This window comes from Chiloscyllium plagiosum, unplaced genomic scaffold (assembly GCF_037043375.1).
Source record: "Chiloscyllium plagiosum isolate Xiang-an unplaced genomic scaffold, Cpla_swu_hap1 HiC_scaffold_12, whole genome shotgun sequence".
In the NCBI taxonomy this organism is placed as follows: domain Eukaryota; kingdom Metazoa; phylum Chordata; class Chondrichthyes; order Orectolobiformes; family Hemiscylliidae; genus Chiloscyllium; species Chiloscyllium plagiosum.
Window position 1 is genome coordinate 20880592 of NW_028270150.1, and position 21016 is coordinate 20901607.

General features: G+C 41.6%; 1 protein-coding gene across 3 annotated transcripts in view; it reads right to left on the reverse strand.

Annotated features, from left to right (window-relative positions):
* Positions 1–3140, reverse strand: part of LOC148148498 (uromodulin-like 1) — a 120317-nt gene extending 117177 nt beyond the window's left edge. For all 3 annotated transcript variants that reach the window (XM_087992480.1, XM_087992479.1, XM_087992478.1), the window contains exon 1: positions 3009–3140. In XM_087992480.1, the coding sequence (XP_087848606.1) occupies positions 3009–3084 (76 nt within the window). In that variant the 5' untranslated portion in view covers positions 3085–3140. The remainder of the gene's footprint in view (positions 1–3008) is intronic.
* Between the last annotated feature and the right edge of the window lie 17876 nt (positions 3141–21016).

Consider the following 21016-nt stretch of genomic DNA (forward strand, 5'->3'; position numbering starts at 1 on the left):
GTTACAGCACACCACCATTCATCCCATTTTGTCTACACTGGCTCTCTGAATGAGAAAATCACTTTGTGCTATCCCCTCACCATCTCTCCTTAACATCTCATGAATAAATAAACAAATTTGGAATCAGAGCTTCGTTTTAATTCCCTCATCAGATGTGGGCATTGCTGATAGTTGCTGATCCCTAATTGCCACTTGTGCGTGACGTACTCAGCCATTTCAGAGGCAGATAAGAGTCAGCCATATTGCCATGGGTCTGGAATTACATGGAGTCTAGACCGGGTAAGGATAACAGATTTCCTTCCTTAACTGGCATTTATTGACTAGATATACACCACTGCTAGATTAAGGATCACCATTTTTGAGACTAGTTTTCAATTCCAAATTTATTCATGAATTGAATTTACGGATGAAATTTTGGCTCTGAGGTTAACATTGCCGCCTCACAATGCCAAGGACCCTGGTTTGATCCCAGTCTTGGGTGACTGTCTGTGTGGAGTTTGCAAATTCTCTCCATATCTACACGGGTTTCCTCCCACATTCCAAAACTGTGCAGGTTAAGTGAATTGGCCATGTTAAAGTATAGTGTCCAGCGATTGTGCAGGCTAGGTGGGTTAGCTGTAACAAATATGGGTTATGGGGATAGAGTGGGGGCTAAGTCTGGATGAGATGCTCTTTGGAGGGTCAGTGTGGTCTTGATGGGCCAAATTGCCTCTTTCCGCACAGTAAGTATAATGGAAATTAAATTCCACTAGTTGCTGTGGTGAAATTTGACCTGGTATCCACAATACCTTAGAGGTAAAAACAATAACTGCAGATGCTGGAAACCAGATTCTGGATCAGTGGTGCTGGAAGAGCACAGCAATTCAGGCAGCATCTGGATCAGTGGTGGATGCTGCCTGAATTGCTGTGCTCTTCCAGCACCACTGATCCAGAATCCACAATACCTTAGCCTGGGCCTTGGAATTATTATTTCAGTGACATTACCACTACACCATCATCTCTCCCCTCCATAAAATGTACCTTTGATTTTTTTTTAAAAAAAAGAATTAGTTTAGAAATTAAAAAGCAAGACTGTTGGGTATTGCAGTTATCCTGAAAGTGTCATCTCCTGATTGTACACTCTACCAGAAGTTAGTAGCACCCATTTTTCATTAGGAATTATTAACTGGCTATTTTACCATGGGATGCATTACAGCATCTGTGTGCAAACTTCAGCATAAGACATTGGATGGTGGTGGGCTGTGGAAATCAGGAATGGTGTTTGGTGTTCCTGTTCCTGATTCCCAGGGCTACTAAGGCCAACTGGAACACTTCAAATACCAGCACGTCTCCCCAGAGATTGACAGCTAAAGATGAATCCATTAGATGTTGAGACCATTTTTCTATAAGCATTTTCTATAATGTAGGCAAAATGACCACCAGAGATCTTGACAGAAAGATACACTCGCCGATTGTCAACAGTGATGTTGGCTCATTCCACTTCAACATGACCAGAGGATGCATTAAAACTGAACATGTCAAGTATCTGGCAACCAGGAATATGTTCTTGGAGACCCACTCAATGCATCTTATTCATTGAGTGCAGCAACTCACTCACTAGCTGTGTGGGATACCTTGTGCTGACAGCCAGACCACCACACTCATCCCAACTTCTTAGGAGAAATCAACTGTTCCAGTTCCACACTCCCACCCCTCCACACCAGCTCCCTGAGCCCTTCATCTTCCAGTGGAAGCTACCTGACAGGGTTCCATACCCCCCAACACATCCTACATTCTGGATGTTGGTGACTTTCCGAACTACACATGGGAAATCCACTCGCAGAAACCATGTACATTACACACGCGATACATAATGACTCGGTAAAAATATATGAAGGAAATATATCATTAAATAACCACAGATATATGGGTTAACACCTGCACAGATATGATAGTTTCATAAAATACATGAATGCTCAGAGCGGCACCATGGCTAGTGCGTCACCATGGCTCAGTGGTCAACACTGCTGCCTCACAGCACCAGGGACCCCAGGTTCGATTCCAGCCTCAGGCGATTGTCTGTGTGGAGTTTGCACATTCTCCCTGTGTCTGTGTATGTTTCTTCTGGGTGCTCCAGTTTCCTCCCACGGTCCAAAGATGTGCAGGTCAGGTGAATTAGCCATTGTAAATTGCCCATGGTGTTCAGCGATGTGTAGGTTACGTGCATTGGTCAGGGGTAAATGTAGAGTAGTGGGGTCTGGATGGGTTACTCTTTGGAGGGTCGGTATGGAATTGTTAGGCCAAATGACCTGATTCCACAATGTAGGATTCTATGATCTGTAATATCTGTCTTTCAGCTTCAGAGAATTCTTGTGAATATTACATTGCCAATAGTCCTCAGCAATAAGAATCTGAGTTTTCAAATTATCCTGTTCTATTCAGGACATTACAACTGGGTTGTCAAAGGGTAACTTTTAATACTGGATGCTGCATTTTTATGCCCAATCTCCACATACCCTGTCTATAAGCTGGTGTTTCCTAAAGTATCACTGTGATCATATTTTCAAGGTTTGCTACCAGCAGATAGGTTATGATTTGTATCTCTCTCCTTACAGTCTCCTGTCACGACCTGAACCCTCATTGAATGGTCTAAATGCTGCCCCCTCCACATTTCACTTCAGCTCTAATAAAGAGACATCTAGAATCAAAACATTGGCTTGCTCTCTCTCCATGCCTGACCCACTGTGATCTCCAGCATTTGTTATTTTCAGTACAGAATCCAGCATCTGCAGTAATCTGCACCTAAGTTATCATGTTGGGTTCTTAAATCAACTGACGTGCCCATCTTTGATGAATCATTTTTCTTCAATTCCACCCCAACATTCCACACTTACTGCTGCATATCCCCATTAGTATTGAAAGCACAGTTACATAAAGGAAATGCATCGTGTCAAAAGTATTTTAAAAACAAAGATTTTGCATTCACCTGTGTTTACTTATAGAGATAAAATTACCATGCATCTACTTACAGGTGTATAACTCAGCTTCTTGCCCTAAGGCAAATCCAGCTAGCAAAATCAGGACAATGGTTAACATCCCAATCATTGTCTGAAATATAATATTCCAAACTATTCCACACTTCTCCCAGGCTGTCCCTCCTGTTAACTTGTGTTACATCGCCATGTAAGCTCCTCAGTGCCTCTCCCTTTGTCACTTGCGGTTCTATTCCTTGCTCTTTATGACCCCACAAATTGAGCTGCTTTTCGGCACTGTCAGTCATACACCTGTGAATATTGCACCTGTGCTCCCTCTCAGTAGTGTTTGTTCTGGCCCTGCCCTCTCCACCCTTCCCCCTCCACCACCTCCACACACAAACACATGCACACTCCTCCCACTGCCTCCAGCATCTCCTTCTGCGGCACTGTGTGCTCCCATCGGCATTCATTCCAAATAGCACATCGCAATCCTCTACTTTCAATACTTGAGGCTGGATTTTCAGCCAACAGCACAACGCAGGGTAATACTCACAATTGCACCCTGTCACTTGTTAAGCATGGGTGAAAATGTGTTGCTGGAAAAGCGCAGCAGGTCAGGCAGCATCCAAGGAAGCATGCGCAACTTCCCACTCATGTCAGTACCCTTTTGTCCTGCAATCATAAGGGTACATCAGTGCAAATAATCAGGACGCGTGGAAGTGCTAGTGTCATACCAATACATTTCTTCTTCCAACCGTAAAAATTTAAATTTGTGGTCTTCTCAAACGGCAGGGAAGTGTCCAGGGTCCAAATGGTTTATTCCCTCTCCTAATTCTTGTGTGTTTTTATGTCCAACCTTTATTTATGTTCATTGGGTGCAGGAACTGGCAATTCCAGAAGCTTTTCCATTTCCAATTGTTAATTTGAATTACACGGTTGTTTTGCTGGGGGAGCTGGGAGACAATCCTAACTGACCCACCCACAGGGAAACTAATGGGATCAACTGCAATGTTGCTTTGACATGCTGCCTGACGTTAAATCACACTGGCAAGAGTGTGAAACCAACATTCCTCTCAATCCTGTCTGTTTTCTGTACACTAATGGGACTCTTTTGTCCAATTAGGCTAAACAAAGTGCAGAGATGCTGTTACATTTAAAGCTAGGCAGGGCTAGGTTAGAATTGAGTCAACCACAATCTCTGACTGGCACAGTAGGATCGAGGGGTCAAATAGCCTACCCCCTCCTAATTTGTATTTAAAATATATACGTGAAGCTCATTTTTTCAGCCTCTCCATCCCTTCTAGATATCATAGCTCCTCACTGTCTCTGGCTGTCGGCAGCCTATTTGACCATTGAGCGTGATGCATTTGCTGAGTTGTGAGCCTGTACAAACACACAAAGGATGTTCCTGATGACAAGAGAGACCAGAATCAATTATTGCAGTCGAAGGACACGGAATAAACTATGTCTTCACCCAGAGAGTGGTACGCTTCCAGAATTCACTACAACAGAAAACAGTCAAGGCCAAAACATTGTATGATTTCAGGAAGGGGTTGAATAGAGCACTTAGGGCTGAAGGGATCTAAGAATATTGCGGGAAAAGCAAGAAGAGACTCTTGAGCTGGATGGTCAGCCATGATTATAATGGCAAAGCAGGCTTGAAGGGCTGAATGGCCTACTCCTGCTCCTATTTTCTATGTTTATATGTTTCTACATCTCATGCCAGCCTTTACAAGAGCTTGACAGCCTGAAGGGATGCTTGCCTTTGAATATTCAAAACAACTCCACCGTGCTATCTGATGAAATCCAAAGAATTGAAAAGGAAACAATTGGAATTAGATTTGGTTTCATTTCTTTCAGAACAACATCACAGAAGAATTCCCTCAAAGAGTACTTCACAATCATAAGGTCTGATGTGGCTTTATTGTGATCTCAGCTTTGGAGCTAATTATTCTTAGCAGTGATGATGCCACAGCCTCCACGTCAACACCCAAAAGACCAGCTAATGAACCTCTCCCTCTCCTCCCTAGAGTGTACACATCCACGTGGTTCCACCAAGAACTGATCTCCAAGGTCTCGGAGGCATAATTAGCACAAGCAAATAAAAACAAATGCCATGGTAACACCTCACATGTGGCATGGGGGTAGGGATGGTGTCAGAATTGATCCCAGCAACAGAGGCAAACCAAAAAGAGAATTTAAAATGGTTAAATAAGAACATGATCATAATGTAATATTGTTATTGCCTAATATGTACGCATTAGTATATCACATTTACTCAGCTATAGGCTTGGTTTCAAAGTTGAATGCAACTAGGAGCTAATATAAGTTATTTCTCTTCACTCTCAACATCACCATTAAACACTTCTAAATCAAAAGAGGTGTCTTTTAAACAATAACATCCTCTAAATCTAAACTCAGATCGATGATTCCAACTATAACTGGCTATTCATTTTCCAAGTTGCCCAAACCAATTTTTGTAGACTCTCCAGGTCAATTCCATATCAATTACAGTTAAGGTGCTACCAGCCAATCAGAAGGGATTTTCACACTACCATTTTGCATTAGATTCAAACCCAGATCCCACTGCTAAAAGGTCAATATCCAAACTCTCAGCACTCAGTATGTCTCAGTGAGATACATGACAGATTAGTCAGAATGTAAACCATGAGCTGAAATCATGACATTTTCATTCGAGCCATTACTTTTGAAAAGTTCTGTGGTCGAGTACAGACATCTTAATCATCCTTATTTCTGAAGGTGGGTCCCATTCTCAATTTGATTACCCAAGTTTTTTCTCCTTCATGTTCTGACAAAGTAACTATTGGCATCAAACATTTAATTTCTATTATCTCAGATTTGAATAACGGATCTTTTGGCATTTGACCTTCATACTTTTATTTGCATTGTTCTTCTGGTGGAACTGAAGAGACATTGTGGTTTTGCTGGGAGGGAGTTAACTGAGGGGTTCAGTCCCTGCGAGAACAGGCTCCATTTCCAGACCTGCTAACTTGCACCATTTGTGAGCAGTTATATGTAAAATCTGAAATAAAAACATGGAATTACACGGCACTTCAAGAATTTATTTGACACATTGTGTCTGAGCCAGTTCTCTGACAGAACTATTCAATTAATCAAACTCCTCACCACACCCTGCCCTTACCCTACCTGCAAATTGTTTCTCTGTCAGGTACTTAATACAAAAATAAAAATGGTATAAAGACTTAAAGAATAGCTGCTAAACACCTTTGTATTATGTTTCCTTTACCAAACAAATAAATTTATAAATTTCCAATCAATACCAGCCTAAAACATTTCAGGGTCTCATCCAGCTCATGTACTGTCCTGTTAAAAAAGAAGTTATGAATGAAGTTACAGAAATAGTCCAAAAATAAAGACGCTCACAACCAAAAAAATTCAGACCTCTGTTTAAATTATCCTACTCTAGATGAAAGATTATTTCTGGAGATATTGGCTAAATCATTCCACTGTAACAAAGACTAAGTTTTCTTTAAAATCGTTCTGGTGAATTGGGTGAACCTTTTTTTAACATTTATATCTTGTTCTGAGCAATTCAAGAATTTTTACACTTAAATGTTGTAACATTCCTCGCATGAAAGGGCAAGGCAGATGGGTATTCATCTTTTTACAGAATCATAAAACAATGCAGCATTCTGCCACTCACTTAGCTCTGAAATTAACACCCCGTTCAGTGAGGGAGGCTTGCAACTTACTGTTGACTCTGTTCCCATGTCTCTTTCAAGCATTGAACTTTCAGATTGTAACAATGCTGCATCAAAAATACTTGGTTCCTTACATCACCTCTGTTTCTTTTGCCCCAGAGGGCAATTCCTGTCCTGTCCAATGTACTCCTACTGCTACTTTCTGAACATTTTGCTCCATTCCGTAACGAGGATTGAGATGAGGAGAATTTCCTCAGAGACTTGTGAATCTTGGGAACTTTTTACCCTGAGAGTTGTGGATGTTTAGTTATGTTCAAGACAGATTTTTGATTAACATGGGACATATGGGTAAAATAAGCAAGGGTAACTAATATGTTATACCACCGATTGTAAAAGATTTCGGGATGTCTTGAAGCTGTTGTTTATGAATCATTGTATAATGTTAGTTTTTTCATCTTTCTTTACAGCTTGAACATGAGAACCTAAGAATTAGGGTGAAATGTAGCCCATCAATCCTGCTCCACCACTTTATAAAAATTCTACCCAATCTCACTTGCTTATTTTACCCATATGTCCTTTTGTTAATCAAAAATCTGACTTGAACATACTCAACAACTAAACATCCACAGCTCTCAGGGTAAAAAATTCCAAAGATTCACAAGTCTCTGAGGAAATTCTCCTTATCTCAATCCTCGTTAGCTACACTCTTACTTTAAGATGGTTTCCAAAGCAACACAAAGAGGAAAATTTTCAGTACGATATGGAGTTAGCACAGACAGCAAAGGTTAAAGGAAGCAACTTCTACAACTCGCAGCCCATGCATACTATATTGACATGTCTCTATAAATCATACACATAAGAGATATTATGTCTCATACCAAAACACGAGTCGAGAACAAGGCAACAACAGAAACACATCAGAAACCAGGTAAGGATGGTGAACTGAGCTAATAGGACCCAAGGGACCAATACCAAACACTTGCTGCAATTGCTAAATGCCTGCAACTATAGTTAACACAGTCCTGACAAGAACCCCTAATATACAGATTTGTTCTCCTGCGCGCGCCAAAGATTTAAAAGAAAATTTTTCATTTATCTTTAAATATTTATCTCATTTCCAAATTGCACGATGTGTAGTGAATCATATTGCTGGCACTGCACTTATGCAAGAAAGTAGAAAATATGTATTTGCACATAAACTGAAAATTTAATAAAGGGAAATTAACTTGTATTTATATATATATATATATACACAGATATCAATCACCCTTATCATATCAGGAATATTCTACTTCTAATGAATTGCAATGAGCACAATTGTGAGTAATTATCACAATGAATTTGAGCACATAAACAACTTCCAAAAATACAAGAGATGAATGACCAGTTTGCCTGTTTTTCACATTGTTCGTTGAGGATGAAGTATTTTTGAGGTTTCTGTATGAACAGTATAGCACACAACTATAAGGTATAAGATTCTTAAATTTTGACGTAGTCAGAGCCTCAGATTAACATCTCATTTGAAGAACAAACAGCAGTACTCTCTCAAACCTGAATTCAAGTGTTGGCCTCAATAAGAAGTAACAAATAAAGACTTCAGTAAATGGTACCAAGTAGGTCCAAGCGTCTAGATCATAAACAAAAAAACAAAGAACATACAGTAAAGGAACAGGCCCTTCAGCCCGCCAAGACTGCAATGACACATGATGCTTTTCTAAACTAAAAATCTTTTGCCTCTATGCAGTCTATATCCCTCTATTCCCTGCCGATTCTTGCATCTGTCAATATGCATCTTAAACATTGCTACTGTATCTGTCTGCACATCTCCTCGGGTGGTGCAATCCAGGCACTTATCATTCTCTGTGTAAACAACTTTCTTCTCACGTTTCCTCTAAACTTACCCCGTTTACATGAAACCTATGCTGCTTGGTAATGGACATTTCTATCGTATGGAAAAGACTCTGACTATCCATTTTACCCATGCCTCTCATGATTTTGTAAACTTTAGTCAATGCACCTTTCCTCCTTCAACATTCAAGTGAAAACAAGGCAGGTTTTTCCAATCTCTCCTCACTCCAAGCCAGACAACATCCTAGCAAACTATTTCTGTACCTTCTCCAAAGTCTCCACATTATTCCAGTAGTGTGGTGACCAGAACTGTACACAATATTCCAAATGTAGCCTATCTAAACTTCTAAACAGCTGCAAGATAACTTGTCAATTTTTATACTCTATGCCCTGACTGATGAAGATAAGTGTACCATATGCTTTTTGACCACCTTAACCACTTGTGTTGTCACTTTCAGAGAACTGTGGACATGTATATGTTCATTAGCGTTCATTAGCAGAGGGATTGAATTCAAGAGTCGTGAAGTGATGTTGCAGCTGTACAGGACTTTGGTTAGGCCACATTTGGAGTACTGTGTGCAGTTCTGGTCGCCTCACTTTAGAAAAGATGTGGAAGCTTTGGAGAGGGTGCAGAGAAGATTTACCAGGATGTTGCCTGGAATGGAGAATAGGTCGTACGAGGATAGGTTGAGAGTGCTAGGCCTTTTCTCATTGGAGCGGCGAAGGATGAGGGGTGACTTGATAGAGGTTTATAAGATGATCAGAGGAATAGATAGAGTAGACAGTCAGAAACTTTTTCCCCGGGTACAACAGAGTGTTACAAGGGGACATAAATTTAAGGTGAAGGGTGGAAGGTATAGGGGAGATGTCAGGGGTAGGTTCTTTACCCAGAGAGTGGTGGGGGCATGGAATGCACTACCTGTGGGAGTGGCAGAGTCAGAATCATTGGTGACCTTTAAGCGGCAATTGGATAGGTACATGGATGGGTGCTTAAGCTAGGACAAATGTTCGGCACAACATCGTGGGCCGAAGGGCCTGTTCTGTGCTGTATTGTTCTATGTTCTATGTTCTATGTTCTATGTTCTATGTATATCCAGATTCTTCTGTATATTGCTGCTCCTAGGGGGTTCTGCCATTTACTGAATACTCCTGCATTAGCGATTTTGCAAAATGTACCAACTTATATTTGTCTGGATGAAACTCCATCTGCTATTTCTCCTCCCAAGTATCCAGCCTATCTAAATCCTCCTGTATCCTTGGGCAATCCTCTTCATTATCCCCAGCTCTCCTAATCTTTTTGGCATCTGCACACTTATTATTCAGGCCACCTATATTGTCTTCCAAATTATTTATACACATTACAAATCACAGGGGTTCCTGAACTTATCCATGTGGAGCACCATAGGTCACAGATCTCCAGTCGGAAAAACATACAACACTTCAGTCTGTTTTCTATAACTAAGCCAGCTCACTACAGATCCAACGTGAGTTCACACTTCTTGATGGGAAGATACAAAATGCATAGAATGCATTGCTAAACGGGATTGTTGAGGTAGATAAATATTTGAAGCAGAGATTCTTAAAGTTTTTTGGAAGGCAACTGAGCAGACTGAGTTGTTGTCTGTTGTCCTCCAAAAGTCTTGACACAGGCACATTGTCAGGCAGTATCCGAGGAGCAGGAGAATCGACATTTCAGGCAAAATCCCTTCATCGGGAATGAGGCTGTGAGCCGAGGGGGTGGTGAGATAAATTGAGTCGACTCTCCTGCTCCTCGGATGTTGCCTGACCTGCTGTGCTTTTCCAGTACCACACTCTCGACTCTGATCTCCAGCATCTGCAGTCATCACTTTTGCCACAGGCACATTATCCACAATGACGCTTTTCTAAATAAATGATGGTTTTAACTGTAGTAATTGTAATGAAGTCAGCTAGGTGGGCCTCACAGCATATGAGTTAAAAACCAAAAGAACTGCGGATGCTGTAAATCAGACTGAAACAGAAATTGCTGGACAAGTTCAGCAGGTCTGGCAGTATCTGTGAAGAGAAATCAGGGTTAATGTTTCAGGTCGAGTGACCCTTCTTCAGAACATTTTGTATGTATGTAAATAAATGCATGCAAATAATACAATATGTAGATAATCCAAATAGAGGAGGGATCACACTGGACATGGTATTGGGAATGAGCCCAGCCAGATGATTGAAGTTTCAGTTGGGGAGCAGCTGATATTTTAGGCTTAGGTAAAAACAAGGGCTGCAGATGCTGGAAACCAGAGTCTAGATTAGAGTGGTGCTGGAAAAGCACAGCAGGTCAGGCAGCATCCGAGGAGCAGGAAAATTGACGTTTCAGGCCCTTCCTGATGAAGGCATGTCAATGTAAAAAAGGAGGAGGTGTTGGGTTTTGTTTCAAAAGCATGGAGGTAGACAAGCCCCAGGACCTGACAGGATCTATCCCAGAATTCTGAGGGAGACTGGTGAGGGAATTTCTGGGGCCTGCTGTAATATTAGTCTGCTTTATAAGCACCGACTAGATAAATTCCATAATGACATCTTAATTATGCTATTTAACACACACTGCAGTAACAAATGCAAAATGGTGCCAAGCAGCTGTTTAATACTATTGTCAACTGACTGGTACCACTATTAATCCAGCAACATCAGCTGCTTTCTGTTTACATGCTGTGTATTTAAATGCAGTGCCTCTGACTCCTTACTATTGTTTAGTGTATTTTTAAATGTCCATTATTCTACATTTAGATGACTCCACTACAATTGAGACGCACATTCTTGTGGGCAGAAACATGGGGGGAGATAAATAGAACATTTTGAAGGAAAAGAAAGCAGAAAGTTGCAGTAAGAGAGCAAATCAATTAAGTGAATGGGTAAGAGAATGTTTAGTTAATGAGAGGCAAGGTTGTGGCAGTTATTGATGGAAGTATGATCAAAGTGGCAAAGGATCAGAATTCCGGGATAGATCCTGTCAGGTCCTGGGGCTTATCTACCTTCATGCTTTTGAAAAAAAACCCAACACTTCCTCCTTTTTTTTACCCTCTCTCACCATGATCCAGTGCGTCTTTTTGGTACTACATCTGGAGTAAGAGTTACTGGCGGCTGTCCCTCCTAAACATAGAAAAGAGAAGTGGGAGGAAACCATTTGACCCATTGAGCCCACTCTGACATGCAGAATGTTCATGACTGATTCTCTATGTCAATGCCACAATCCCGTCCTTGACCTGTACCCCTTGACAAATTTAACCTCTACAAAGCTCCCTTCTTCATTCCTATTTATCTTCACTGATTTTGCCTCCACAGCCTTCCACAGATTTGTCACCCTCTGAGTGAAGAAATGTCTCCTTATCTCAGTCCAAACAGAACTTACTGACTATCCTGGGATCAGATCCAACAAACCCAGCTGTGGGAAACACCATCCCTGCGTACAACCTGTCCTGGCCTGTCAGAATTGTTTATATTTCAATCAGATTCCCTCTCATTCTTCTAAACACAAAAGTAGTCATCTCAGTCTCTCCTCATCTGGCAAACCCGCCATCCGAGGAATCAGTCTAGTAAACTTTCACTGCACTCCCTCAAATAGTTTGTAATGTTGCCAGGAACTGGTCTCACCTCCAGCATAATCTCTGTTTAATTGGTTCATAATCCATTTCTATACCTCACAACCTACTCAAAAACAAGCCGTCACAAGTTCACAACATCTATAATGTTTTGTTTACATTCCCTTTGAGAAGAATGAATATTTTCCAGCTTTGGGTTAGGAAGGCCTCTCTAAAATTTACAGAAATGCACAATTCTCTCCCAGACAAGCCTGTGCACGCTCGTTCTAGAAGGGGCAGGTCCCACTGCACCTGATTAACTTGTTTGTTGAAATAATTTATCATTAAAATTCAGGGGCAGCTAGGGCATCACAAATTTAAGTCCCATTAGTGAATAACTTACTTGACGTAATTATCAAAACTTAACAACTGCACTAATGAAATTATTGAGCTGGCAACTGGTAAATAGATGTACTGTAAATATTTGGATGAGGAGGACTTTAGACCAAAGTCATGAAATACTACATAGAATTTCATGGTTCTTTTAAGAGAAGTTGGAGTTTGAGAAGTACTTTAATTCGATTTGTCAACTGTCAGTTATAGCATTATAATTCAAAACGTCTGTATTTCAGCACAGTTTCTAGAATGGTTTTTTTTAGAATCCCCTCCAACTTCTACAACTTCCACCTCTTTTTACCCTTCAATTCTGGCCTCTTGAGTAACTCCAATTTTATTGCTCTGGTAAGTTCTGTAATTTCCTCCCAAGATTTTTCTAACTCTCTACCCCTCTCTCTCTCTCTCTCTCTCTCTGTCTCCTCCATTAAGACATTCTCCTTAAGGTCTACCCCTTTGACTGGCTGAGCTAAAATAACCTTCCATGTTGAATTCTGTTTATTGCAACTCTTGTGAAGATTCTTGGGGTGTGTAACTGTCTTGAAGACATTATGTAAATGAAGTTGTTGCTGCTGTTATCGATACATGGGTTTAAGTTCCTTACTGCACTGGTTTCCAATCTTAAAACCATTCTCAAAATGTCTCTCAGCAACTACACTTCCTCCTCCCCCCCTGCCAAGCTCCTTTTTGGTGTCTGTTTCCTCTTCTCCTGCCTAGTCAGGATACTTGGACACATCATTGTGGTGAAGGCCCATCTGTAGCACTGATTGGTCTTGTATCATCTCAATTGAAACTGTAATCCTCTTTGCTGACATCGGAGATGAGAGGTCCTGTATCTTTCCTGAGATTAAGTTCACTTAGACCCAAGTTTCTACATCAGGAAAGTAAGGTAGTGAAGCTAGCATGACATGAATTTGACAATGGTAGTGCAACAGAGACTATTATTTCTATATACTTTATATTATGCAACATTATCTAAGTGCAGCAGGATTGCAGTACTCTGAAGTGCGGAGGGATCTGGTCCACGAATTACGAAAGGTTAGAATGCAGGTACAGCAAGTGATGAGGAAGACAAATGGAATGTTGGTATTGGGGAACAGAATATAGACATAGGTTGCTGTTTTGGCAGCTGCACAGAGCCTTGAGGGTCCATACCGTGGGTATCATGTACAGTTTCAGTGTCCTTACTTGAGAAATGATACAAGTGCATTAGAAGCAGTTCAGAGAATGTGTGGAAAAGGTTGGCCCTATACTTAATGGAATTTGGAAGAGTGGGAGCTAATCATATTGAAGTAGACAAACTCCAGTATGGCCCTGATAGGGTGGATACTGGCAAGATGTTTCCTCTTGTGGAGGAGACCAGAGCAAGGGGGACACTGTTTAAGAATGAAAGGTTTCCCTTTAAAGTCAGAAGGGAGAAGATTTTTTTTCTCTCTGAAAATTATTAATCTGTAGAATTCCCTTACCCAGAGGGCTGTAGAGGCTGGGCCATTGAATCTACTTAGGACAAGATCAGATAGATTTTGAAAGGAGAAGGGATTAAAGAGTTGTGAAGAGAAGGGGCAGACAGGTCAATAGATGGAACATGTCCCTCCACCCAATTCAGCTCAAGGGCCCATACTAACTCCCACATCTGGAGCTCTAATAAGATCTGCGTTTTACAGCTGTGGCTATATTTTGTAGTTTAGTGTGTACAGCGGTGGTTTCTTTTCTTTGTCACGCTCCCTACCTCTGTTTCCATGATTCATGCCCAGAGGGGATATGGAAGGGCCAGGGTTTGAGTACATAAAGGTCTGATGGAGCAAAAACATTCTACAGTGGTAAGGAGCAATAGTTCAGTAAGGTTAAGTTAATATGATTGTCCTTCAACAATGACTTTACAGGTTGGATTCTTCTCTAAGCTTTCCGGTTATCTGAGCACTCCATTCACCACATTCACTGGCCACCATCGGTGTAGAGTGGCAGTCATGTGTACAACCTACAGGGAGCACTGGAGCAACTTACCGAACTTCCTGTGAAAGCACCACTGAATCTCACAATGTCGGCTAGCATGAAGGACGAGGGGAGCACATGCACACTGACCACCGTCACATGGAAATTCCCTTCCAAGCCACACGGATCTATATCACCACTTCTTCAGGGTCACTGGGTCGAAATCCTGGAATTTGCTCCCTAACAGAACCGTGGGTTCCTTTCCACCACATGGACTGCAACAGTTTATGATGAAAAAGCAATCAAGTGTAGGCAGTAAGTGCTGTCCTGGACAGTAATGCTCGCATCTCATCAAAGAGCATTCTGGTGAAGGTCAGAGCCCCATCAGACTTGCATAACACCATAAGATGCAGGATCAGAAGTAGGCTATGTCGCCCATTGATTCAAGTGAAAGTGAAGACTGCAGATGCTGGAGATTAGAGTCAAGATTAGAGTGGTGCTTGAAAAACACAGCAGGTCAGGCAGCAACCGAGGAGCAGGACACCGAGCGTGGAATTCCCAAATCCCATCCCACTGGAGTTAGTCGACTCAACTCAGACTAGGATCAACCCCTGGAAACTTCTAGATCTCCATTGCGTGATTACCAGCCACTCACACTATACTCATAAACAAGGGAAATAAAGGTCTGCCAACAATATTTTTGTAAAAAAAACATTCCTTTAACAATAAGGTGGAAAACACATCTGTTTAATGAGAGATGTGAGAGCGCTAAAAAAAAGTGTAAAACATGCACTGAACCAAGAAGAAATAATATTTTTCACTGGAGCATTGAGCATGAGAGGACCATTTTTTGGCAATTATAATATTCCCAATGAGAATTAATGCCTTGGGTGCAGCGACAGCATTTACATAGCACCTTGAACTTTCTGAAATGTGCAAGCAGCTGGAAATTGAGCATTGGGAAGGATTGAAAATGAAGATTTTGAGTGTGTTAAAAGTAAGTGGAAGGTTTTCAGGACAGAATCCTAAAATGCATATAAAAAACAAAAGGACTGATTTCTACATTGCAGAGGCTGAGCACCAACTCTCAGATACCTTCTCCTACCTCCCCCAGGACTATGACTCCACATTGAACGCCACTATATCCACAATCATCACCCATCTCATTTCATCCCCCACTGCCTCCAAGCTGACAGCCCCTCAACTCCGCATAGCTCACTCTACCTCCTTCCCAAAATCCACAAACAGAATATCCAGGCAGATCCATTGTTTCAGCCTGCTCCTGCCCACAGAACTCATCTCTTCCTACCTCAACACAATTTCTGCTTCCCTTGTCAATTCTCTTCCCACTGACATACGCCATTCCTCTGATGCTCTACATCAGTTCCAGAATTTCCAGTTCACAAGCTCCAGATGCCTCTCTATATCATCAACATCCAACCTTTTATACATCCTTCCCCCGTCAAGATGGTCTCAAGGCCCTCTGCTTCTTCCTGGAAGAAAAGGCCTGAACTTTTCCCATCCTCCTCCACCTGGCTGAGCTTGTCCTCACTCTAAACAATTTCTCTGAACTTCTCCCACTTTCATCAGATCAAAGGTGTGGCTATGGATATCCATAAGGACTTTAGTTAAGCCTGTCTCTTTGTAGAGTATGTGGACCTTTCCTTGTTCCAGTCCTACTCTAACTCCATCACAACCCTTTCTCTGGTATAAAGATGACATCATTGGTGCTGCTTCCCTCGCTCATCTGGAATTGGAAGACTTTATCAATTTTGCTTCCAATTTCCACCCCACCTTCACCTGTTCCATCTCTGACTCCTCCCCTTCCTCGACATCACTGTTACCATTTCTGATGATAATTTGGCCACCAATATCCACTACAAACCCACTGACTCCCACAGTTACCTCGACTATACATCCTCACACCCTGCTTCCTGTGAACACCCTATCCCATTTCTCAGTTCTTCTGTCTCCATCACCTCTGTTCCACTGATGCCAACTTAAACAAGGGGGTCTATGGAATGTTCACCTTCTTTCTCAGCAAGGAATTCCCCAGCACTGTTGTTGACGGCACCCATAGCCATGTCCGACCCATTTTCTGGACTCAGCCCTCCCCACCCTTCCTCCCGCTACAGCGAGAGGGCCCCCTTTGTCCCTATTTACTTTTCCCACCAGCATCAACATCCAGAGGATCATTAGCCCCATCATCGTTGCCACCTCCAATAAGTTGCCACCACCACACACATACTCCCCTCCCCTCCTTTGTCCACAGAGACCATGCCCTCCTGGACACTCCAGTCCACTCTTTCTTCACTCCAACACCCCTCCTCCACCCCCCCTCACAGCTCCACAGTACTTTCCCCTCAACCACCGAAGGTGTAACACTTGCCCATTTACTTCCTTTGTCCTCAGTATCCATGGCCCCAGACACGCCTACCAGGTGAAGCAGTGATTTACCTGCATTTCACTCGATCTAGTCTACTGTATCCACAGCTCACAATGTGGTGTTCTCTACATTAGGGAGACGAACCACAAACTGAGCGACCCCCTTCCCAGAAAACCAACGTTCTGTCCAAAAAAACGATCCTGAGCTTCCAGTTGCCTGCCACCTTGTTCCTGGCCAACATCTATGTCTTAGGTTTGCTGCCGTACTCCATTGAAGCTCAGTGCAAGCTGGAAGAACAGCACCTTATTTTCACTTGGGGACCCTGTAGCTTTCTCAACTCAATATCGAGTTCAGCAGTTTTATGGTCGAAGAACTCCCACACACCAGGCCTTGTCATCATGTGGGTTGCTAACACAAACAAACCAATGTCAGTTACTAATAGACCCCATTAGCAGCTATTCATTCTCTCAGGCTGACTTTTACCCACTCTGTCTGTCCAATGGTTTTTCTCCCTCTCTGGATTCCATCTCCACCCATCATTTACCCCTCTCCCCTCCATCCACCCCACCTTTAGCATATATACTAACCTTTTCCTAGTTACCATCAATTTTGAACAAGGGTCACTGGACCCGAAATGTTAAATTTGGTTTCTCTCCACACACGCTATCAGACCTGTTGAGTTTATCCAGCAATTTCTGTTTTTTGGTCCTGGAGTGCAAGACTGTATTGAGTCAAAACTTTGCTGTCCATAGTGGAGTGGAGGGAGGGAGCTACATAAATAGTGCACTGCTCAGGAGGACTTGGAAAGAAGAAAGAGTGAGTGAGAGAGAGCTCTGTGAGATTGGTGTAGTAGTGTGCTAGAGTTAATGCATGAGGACATGGAGAACAAGTGGGGATGGCAAACACAAACGTGGAACTTGAATCAAAGCTAGAGTGGGACACGGCACAGTCAACATAGCTATGGAGATGAAGGATCTGAGTATGGTGTCTTTCAGGAAGTCAACAGTTTAGTGTTTGTGTTTCAGATCAGCAAAATGAATAATGTGTGGTTTGCTGTAGCTGCAACACAAAGCAACACCAGTAGATGGAGCTGAAAGCAGCAGAAAGCATGCAGCAAATGTTAAAGAGAGTGTGAGGAAGATGATGCAAGTGTTAATAAAGTTTCTGAAGAAGGGTCACTGAACCTGAAATAGTAACTCTGCTTTCTCTCCACAGATGCTGCCAGACCTGCTGAGTTTTCCCAGCAATTTCTATTTGTGTTGTTGTTGTTCACAAAGCATTCATTTGTTTGAATTCCAGTTGTCTCCAGCTGTTTCTAATATCCATATCCAAAAATGAGGTAAATTTCTATGGGGTGCAGTAGGAGTGTCCTTACCCCAGGACTGAGAGATCCAGGTTCAAGTCCCACCTGCTCCAGTAGATGTGTAGCGACATCTCTGAATAGGGCAATCAGGAAAAATAGGATAAGTTAAAAAAAGTATCTTACTTATTCATTGCAACTTACCTTCCCACCAATTCTATTGTCTGATACGATGGGCCCTGCCTCAGAGAAGCAGCCAGGATTTATCTGGAGGTCTCCCTGCACAGAGACAGCTCCTGATGATGCCAGTAAAATGTCAGTGGAGGCATTAAGGAAGGGGTTGTTAATGTTTGTTAATCATCATTAATTGACCATACACTCTGGTCAATCTGTGATCCCATCGCTGATGTTCCAAATGTTGGATTTCCCTTCAATGTCTAACAATTTACCAAATGTTCTGATCCCAGCTGATGGTAACATTGGATAGATAAGATTCCAGAATGAAATCTGGCTTGTTAGACAATATTTTTAATTTATTTAGATATTTAATGTGGGGTTTAGTGACTGAAATATATTCACACAAGGCTGAAGATGTTATTTTACAAATAATCAGTTTATTATGCTGAGAAAAGAAAACAATCAAACCAAGCTATGTGTAGATATGCTACAGTCAGAATGATCTTAACACATATATCAGGGTCACACACATACCCTGTTTCCTAAAATTATCCATTACAGCGACTTGAGCTATAGAGAAATTGCACTCCTTTCTGAACTCTAGAAGATTTTACTCAACTGATTCTTTCTAATTTCTTTTTCTTGAACAACTTGGAGATAATTTTATGATTCCTTTCTGTGTTTGATAGCCCCAATGTTTCCAATGCAAAAAAAACTGAACATTTCTAATTCAAAAGACTCCCTCTTCCTTCCTTCATTCAGGAAATATGTATCGCTGCCTGGGCTAGTATTTATTCCCCTTCCTTTGTTGCCCTGGGGAAGGCAATGGTGAGCTGCTTCCTTGAATCCTTGCAGTACATTTGGTGGAGGTAGACCCACAATGCCATTACGGATAGAGTTTGGGGAATTGGACTGAGTAACGTTGAAGGAATTTCCAAGTCAGGATGGTAAAAAAAACTCTTTTAGCTGATGAGTGCTGGTGGTGGAGGGAGTTGATGTTTATGAATGTGGTGCCAATCAAGTGGACTTTTATCCTGGATGGTGTTGTGCCTCCTGAATGTTGTTGGAGCTGCACCCATCCAGGCAAGTAGGGGTAGTAATCCATTACACTCCTGACCTGTGCCTTGGAGATGGTGGACAGGCTTTGTGGGGGTTTCATTAGTTAAGTTACTCACTACAAGAGTCATAGCCTCTGGCCTTCTCTTGGAGGTACAGTATTACATCTAGCCCTACTTAGCTTCCAGTTAATGGCAACCCTGTGAATGTAAATAGTGGGTAATTCTGCTTTTTGAGGGGAGGACACACCTGGGCAGTTCTCCACATTGCCAGGTCAATGCCAGTGTTGTGGTGTACTGGAACCACTTGGTTATAGACATAACAACATTTAGAGCATAAATCTTCAGTACTATTCCTGTAATATTTCAGTAAACTTGGCCCTTGAAGGCTCTATTTCCTTCTGCCATTTCTTAATATCACATGGAGCACATCAAATTGGACGAAGACTAGCATCTGTGACTGTAGGGACCTCTGGAGGAGGCCGAGATGATGTTTTAGGATAAAAATTGTTGAACACACTTCAACTTCACCCTGCAAACTTCTGTACAGTCAACATTGTCTTCTCTTTCTCCTTTGGAAACTTTTGTGAACATTCAGTTTATGAGAAAACTAATGGCAATTGCCTTAAATACCAGCTAAACAAGAATGGACCGTGATATATCAGCTAGTAGTTCCAAGTGAGTATCATAAAAACATTTTATGAGTGGCTAATGAATTCCAATAGCAGAGAAAACAAAGATTAAAACAAATTGCATTATCAGTCGGTATCAATGACTGGCTTGCTTCACTGAGCAATATTTTTATTGGTTTACCTCCTTAATTTGAAGAAGAATGAACTATCTATTTAACATAAAATGCTCAGAACCTCCATTGGTCAATTATTTTTATCAATATTGAGGAAAGATTTCTTGACTATCCAGAGTCATTGCTCCCTTAGAGTCATATAGCACGGAAACAGACTTTTCGGTCCAACCAGTCCATGCTGAACATAACCCCAAACTATACTAGTGTCATCTGCCTATTCCTGGCCCATATCCTCCAATCCCTTCTGAATCATGTACTTATCCAAATGTCTTTTAAACATTGTAATTGCACCCCCAAAAGCCTGTTGATGAAGGGGCAGCACTCCAAACGCTTGTGATTTCAAATAAACATTTTTGACTATAACCTGGTGTCATGCGATGTATGCTTTTTTTTTCTATATGATGTCTTGCTGGAACTAAGGGAAGTGTCAGAATGTCATAAGAAAATAAACAAAGACTTTAAGGTCAAAGTAGTCATTCATTTCCTTCTATTGATTTGCACTTCAACCTGTATGCCTCAGCATCAGTGTAAACCACCTTTAAATAAAGTTTGTCAAGAAAATTTCACATTTAAATTTTATGTTTATTCTTGAATTTGTAATTCATAGAATCAATATTTTCTCTCATAAAATGTTTATAACAATTGTATTGCCTGAAAATTATAACAGAGCTCTCCATAACACCCTACACAATCTTAATCCCTCATTCAACAACAGTATAACAAATCATTTCTTTGTTTACTATTCTTGCTGTATGTGAGAACTTCCGATGTCAAAATTGGCGACCATGTTCACTCCATTTAAAAATGTGACCGCACTTCTATAAGACTGTAAGACATGGGAGCAGCAGTTAGGCCATTCAGCACATCGAGTCTGCTACTCGATGTACTCCAGTACTCAAGTCTTAGGCCAGGTCAGTGTGGGGGCAGCAAATCCCAGA